General features: G+C 35.6%; 1 protein-coding gene across 4 annotated transcripts in view; it reads right to left on the minus strand.

Moving 5' to 3' along the window:
- The window catches only part of LOC106867428 (MAM and LDL-receptor class A domain-containing protein 1), a 317166-nt gene that overhangs the window by 82586 nt on the left and 228041 nt on the right, over positions 1–6539 (minus strand). For all 4 annotated transcript variants that reach the window (XM_052970190.1, XM_052970192.1, XM_014912304.2 and 1 more), the window contains 2 exons: positions 4221–4374; positions 3083–3224 (listed from right to left, as the gene is read on the minus strand). In XM_052970190.1, the coding sequence (XP_052826150.1) occupies positions 3083–3224; positions 4221–4374 (296 nt within the window). The remainder of the gene's footprint in view (positions 1–3082; positions 3225–4220; positions 4375–6539) is intronic.

The raw sequence follows: 6539 nt of genomic DNA on the forward strand, positions 1-6539 counted from the left end.
TGTGTGTGTGTGTGTGTGTGTGTGTGTCTGTGTGTGTGTGTGTATGTTTGTGTGTCTGTGTTTGTCCCCCCCCCAACATCGCTTGACAGCCGATGCTGGTGTGTGTTTACGTTCCTGTAACTTAGTGGTTCGGCAAAAAGGGACCGATAGAATAAGTACTAGGCTTACAAAGAATAAGTCCTGGGGTCGATTTGCTCGAATAAAGGTGGTGCTCCAGCATGGCCGCAGTTAAATATATATATATATGTGTATGTGTGTGTATGTGTGTGTGTGTGTGTGTGCGCGCGTGTATGTGTGTGTGTGTATGTCACCCCGAAGCTAAGCTATTGTAAAATACACTTGCTCAACGTGCAACGCAGTAAAAGTGAATCCGGAATCATGTGGATGGGAATTAAACTCCTTACCACACATTCATTACATAGGTATATATGAACTAATATTAAATGTTTAAAATTGAAGTAATTATAGATATCTTCCTCATTTGAAAGAGTTCATTCTGCGGGGCACTGAAACCCTATAACCTAGTCCGTCGACAAAGAATTCTTCTGGAAAATGTCTTAATTTTTACTTACTTAGACAAATCAACCTGTCAGAGTTCTCTATTTTCCAAGCCATTCTTTGGGCGTGATTAGTAGGAAATACGTCATGTTGACGTTATCCTCGCTGGTTATACAGTGCTGGCATTGTTTGTATACATCTATTTAAATCTGTAGCGATTTGCAGGGCCGTTACTGAGTTTTGGACATAAGCAAAAAGCACCACCAATGGCACTATACAAAATTTCGCATTTTTAGTTAACAATATAATATTTTCAAAGGACCCATATTTGAGGGCAGAATGTTAGGTCCATTCTCATTGGTAAAGGGTGTCACATGTAGGTCAGAAATATTAGAGACTGGACTTCTGTGATGTAAGGGAAACGATCTAGTTTGGACAAATAATGATCAAGGTGAAATTATCCACGACTATCGGCTAGCGTCTACTCTGATTCAGGTATGAGGCAGAAAAAGCTCTGTATCCTTATCCCAGTTTGTCTGGAAACTCAAAAGCAAAGTTCTTGAAGTATTGCCGATAAAGTCACTCCGAACTTGAATAGATCGCATAAACTACAAACATTTCCTATTAGAAAATATCTAGGTATTTAAAAATTTCCTATTATTACGTAACTTTGATGACGGCGAGCTTGCACAATCGTTACCGCAAAGGACAAAATACTTGGTGGAATTTCTTCCAGCTGAGCTCAACTCTGCTTTTTGTCATTTTGGAATTGATAAAATCAATACTACTCGAGCACTGGGGTCAATATAATCGACTATCCCCCTTTTCCAAAATTTCAGGCCTTCTATCTATAGTAGAAAGGGTTGTTAATTAACTTGGTGGTCAGAGCATTGCCTGATTGCCGTCATCGGAGGAAATTTCTCTTAGACAGCTTCTGCTCTCTTGAAAATGCAAGGCATATTAATTATATTCACTGCCATCAATCTAACAAGCATCACAGAGTAGTTATCCTTGGACTCCAGGCATGGACTATGTTATTTCTCTTACATCATAACAGTACATCCCGAAATATATCTGACAGGCTATGTCTTTCACCACTGTTGAGCCCCTACCTTCACCTATAAGAAAAAATTTTGAGGCTGATTTGCAAATACAGGTTCCACTATTTCTTAAATACTGTCTGATTGTGAGTGCTCCTTATGTTCGCGAAACTCAGAGTATCAATACATTACAACCTGTACTGAGTGCTCTTTTCTTTCGTTTGAGAACTTAAAGCTATATCTATATGTGTATATATACCATCAACGCTTTAACCCTTCACAATTTCATCTTCTGGAAGAAGTGGAGAGTGTTGCTGCATGGCCGGTGGGATTGCTATAAACGTGACCAACAAAGTCTGAATTCTTTAACGTTAAAGTTATACTTATCGCACAGTTATTATTTCTTGTAACTGATTATTTGTGTATTTATTTTAGCATTGAGTTGCGTTATGAGTGTTACTTCCATCATTAATCGTTTCTATTTGTGGAAATTTCTGTAGAGCATATATATGTTATTTTTACTCTCCTGACCGTGTATTTAGGACAAAGAGCAATAACAATGCAAGGTATTATACAACATAGAGCATAGCTAGATAGGAAAATATAAGTAAGCAACACAACTACACTATACAGAATTTCCCATAAAAATAGACGACTATTAACGAAGCAATTTCATATCACATCGCATAAACAGACACACAGACAACATACAGTAACCAACAGCAAATGTAAACACTCGAATGATGAGGCATAAGTCTAACTGGAAAAAGAATATGAATTCTTGTAGTAATTCTAAATCAGTGACATTGCCGCATCTTGCTATAAATGTCAACATTTCTCTTGGAAGATGAGACAAACTAAGGTAGTTTTCAAACAAACTGAAGAGAATTCATATGAAAATATGAAAACAACATGGATCGAAGAAAGTATCATGAGCCCAGTTGTATTTTTGTAGAACATTTTTGATCAAGATTTCATATTTTTATCTACACATACACACACGTACGCACACACGCACACACACATACGCACACGCACACACACAAATAAATATTTATATTTATATTCATGTGCGTATAAATGCATACACTCATATACATACGTGTGCACACACATATAATATATAATGTATCTAATATATATAATAGAATAATATATGTGGTAAATGGATCCTCCGTCAGTAACGACTATGAATTCTCCAGTTGTTTCATCACCTAAACTTTGCTAACATATTGAATTAAAGTGTAACTGGCTATATATTCCACAGACCTTTAGTGTAATTCTCAGACAGAATTTCCATTATACTCTGTATGCAACAGGGCTAGCCTTTTTCAGTTACAATTCATTCAACAGGCTGCCATACAATTTCCATTTTCTAATGGAAATTGCGCGCGCATACTCACACCCATGCACGCGTGAGCGCGCTGCATTTAGTTTATTTGTAAATATGTTACAAATTCATAACATGTCAACAGAAAACAATGTCTCTATATTTCAAAGGGGAATCGAATTAAAACAAAGTAAAAATCAATCAAAACCTATACCAGTAAGCTGTGAGATCGATTTTTGGATTGTGTTCTTCAGTAGTCTCTTGTATTCTTGCATTTCTGTACAGGTGGTTATCAGAATGTCATCAATCGCTATGTCACTTCGGAAACTTGGCCCACTTATTGCCTCGATGACAATCTAGAGACAAAGAAAATATAATGTAGCAGAAAGTCTATAGTTGCTAAAACATGCCAGATAAATATTTCAAAATATAATGACCTTATTTTACTGGATTTCGGGGCCTGATAAGACGAGATTTTTTGATTTTATCCCTAGAGAAACTTTTTTCAGTACCAGCTTCTTTTAGATTGGCTTATCATTTCAGATTCATCAGGTAAAAATCTTTCTTATATTTAATTATGACATTTCCTCTGTGTTTTCAAATAAGTGACAAAAGAATGTACGCGGAAGGGAGATAATATTACATTTCTTCTTTCCCATAAATGATCCGTTGAGAGCCAATGAAGGTCAGCTCTGATTTTAGAGTTTAATGTGAATAACGGATAATTATTTCCGGAGATAGTACATTAGTCTATCGTAGGTAATATCCCTAAATTGATATGGTACTTACTGAGCGGTCACCAGCTGATCTCGTACCTTTTGATCTGGTAGGTATCGATATTAAAAATAGCTTCTTATTGATCTGGTAGTTATTTATTCCATTTTAAACATTTAGGTGGACTGGGGCAATGCAGAGCAAAGTTTTCTGCCTATCATATCGAATAGATGTTGACCAGGTGTTGTCTTGGGGCTACGCAGCAATGTAGAACTGGATGACAAAACAAAGGAACCTCTAATTAGTTGCCCTAGAAATAGCAGCCAAATTACTTTCAAATCCCACATTACCCTCTTAGAAGGAAGGTGAACACAATATGTAGTGTAGTCCTAGATACACTATGTTTGAAAAAGACAGATGTGTTTCAGTCATGATGGCTTTGTTTGAAATACCTTTTGTTATGTCTCTTTAACTGGAGCTCTCCAAATCGCTCTCAAATCATATCTCTCTTAAGAAAAGTGTGGGGACAAAAGCTGTAATGTTTACAGTTGTAATATTTTTAATTACGACTCTAATCAACCAGGGCTGACCTAAGATTAAACAACAACAGCCCTGGTAAAGAAAACCATTTTTCTTACCTGGAAGTTAACAGTCGATTTAATAACCACATCAGCGACATGCCACTCTTTACCCTGGTCTCCACGAATGGAGAAGATGTTAGAATCTCTACTGCGTATTCTCAGGTAAACACGTAGCTCTCCCATGCTGCTTCCAAACATGTGGTACCAAAACCTGTGGGGAAGAAATAGCGCAAGATACTTTCTATAATTAGTTCATATTGGAAAACACAGTTTCTACATGTTGAGTACAGACGTGGCTGCGTGGTCAAGTTCACTTCACAACCATATAACTCTCGGTTCGAGGCCTCTGTATGTCGGCTATCATAACCCCAGACTATGCAAGAGAAACCAAGAAGACGGAAACGGGAAGCGTACTCGTCTTTCTCTCTCTCTCTCTCTCTCTCTCTCTCTCTCTCTCTCTCTCTCTCTCTCTCTCTCTCTCTCTCTCTAGTAAAATAGAAGAAAAATGCACTGAAATGATTATGTTAGAAAAATATATTTATGAAGTAAAATATTTACACAGTCGACTGAACAATTAGTGATAGTATTAACGATTGCATGCTACCATATTAGTTGTACTCATTTGATGTTGATGGGAAGTAAATAAATAAATTTGAGTGGGGACAATCAGTGATTATTAAAAGCAGGGAAGATAATTGCTAATTTTGGGGGTAAATAAATTACATGCGGAATTGTATATAAAGATACAATTCTAAGAAGCAGAGGAGGTTGATTATTTTCCTTCTTTAGACTTTTCCCTTTTCCTTTTTTCCTTTCCGACGAAAAGCTATGCTCAAAACATCAAAAACAAATACATTCCATATGCACGTCCTCTTGTTTGCTATTATTTTTAATGTTCGTTTATTTGATTTGACTATATATATAGTCATATACACACACATTTACACACCCTTAGACACGCACGTATGCACACACACACCAGCATATTTGTTCCCTATGTAGTGTTGCTCTCCACCTCAGTGACATTCCTGTTTCTCCTGTATAGTTGTGTCCACAAAATAATAATGTAGGAAAAGTTATAGCGTAGATTAATTTTTCGAATGCACAAGTAAAATCATTCTTCTTTTGTAGTTTTGTCCTTGTTTAAAATGGAATTCCGAATCTTCCAGCAAGTTAGGACATGTTCTACAGTCTGATCGCCTACATTTTTTGACTTTTAGTTCTCTTGTTTTTTAGTGTAATTTTGCGCATCTATCAGTATTCTTTTTAGTGATTGTGGTTGTTTTGTTTTAACGTTGAAGATTTTATGCGTGGAGAGAATTTGATTCATCTTAGGATCCTTATTGAGCATTGATAAATTTTGAGGAACAATGCTGCATGCCCCATTGTTTCTAGGGTTGTGAGTAGAAATATAGGGCAATATATTAAAATCTGATGTCATTCTTAGTGCCTTGATATCAATTTCTTGGCACATTTTATCCCAACATTTATTAGTAGCGGTGGATAATGTTTATCGACGAGTATGCTTTTAAGTTCATGAAGTCGTAAGTCACCAGCATTTTTATCAGATACAACTATGCAAATCCTTTTTGTCAAAGTGAAAGGATTATTTATGTTAATGTGTTAAAGATGGTGTGAGTTAAAGAGTAGGTATTGCTTTGAATCTGTGAGTTTATAATACTTGTCAGTTTCAGTTTGGTTACTAACATTTTTCATTAAGATATCAAGAAATGGCAGTTTCTCTTTGATGGATTCCATTGTAAATTGTATGTTAGTGTTTATATCATTCATCAGTGTTTTGAATTCGTGTAATTTTTCTATTCTTTCATTTCTAAGAACAAAGCAATAATCTAGATATCTTTTCCAATTCCCTATTATATATTGGTAAAAGAAGTTTCTATATTTTTGTTGAGATTCTTGATACATAGTCAATTCGAAGTAGTTCATAACTAGGTTTGCAAGAACTGCGGCTGCTTTTGCTCCCATCGCAATACCAGATTTTTCTCTGTAGTAATTAATATCAAACATGAAGTAATTATTTTGGAGAATAAATCTTAATACTTCAATTATAAATTGCTTGTTGATAAGTTCTGGTAATTCTTCTGAATAGTTTTCCAACCAGATTTTCATTATTTTTATTCCATAGTTTAGGGGGATAATGGCGAACAATTTCACCACATCAGAGGGTACCATAATTGTTTCTTCATTGATTGTTCTTGGGAGGTGGTTCAGTATATCTAAATCGTCTCTAATGACGCTTTTAATATATTTTAGAAAGCGTTTCAGTACGATGTTCAGAAAATTGCTTAAGTGTTTTACAGGAAGGGCCTGCTATAATAGGTCTTTCTTTTCTTATATATATATATTTATGTGTAC

This window comes from Octopus bimaculoides, chromosome 8 (genome assembly GCF_001194135.2).
Source record: "Octopus bimaculoides isolate UCB-OBI-ISO-001 chromosome 8, ASM119413v2, whole genome shotgun sequence".
Taxonomy (NCBI): Eukaryota; Metazoa; Mollusca; class Cephalopoda; order Octopoda; family Octopodidae; genus Octopus; species Octopus bimaculoides.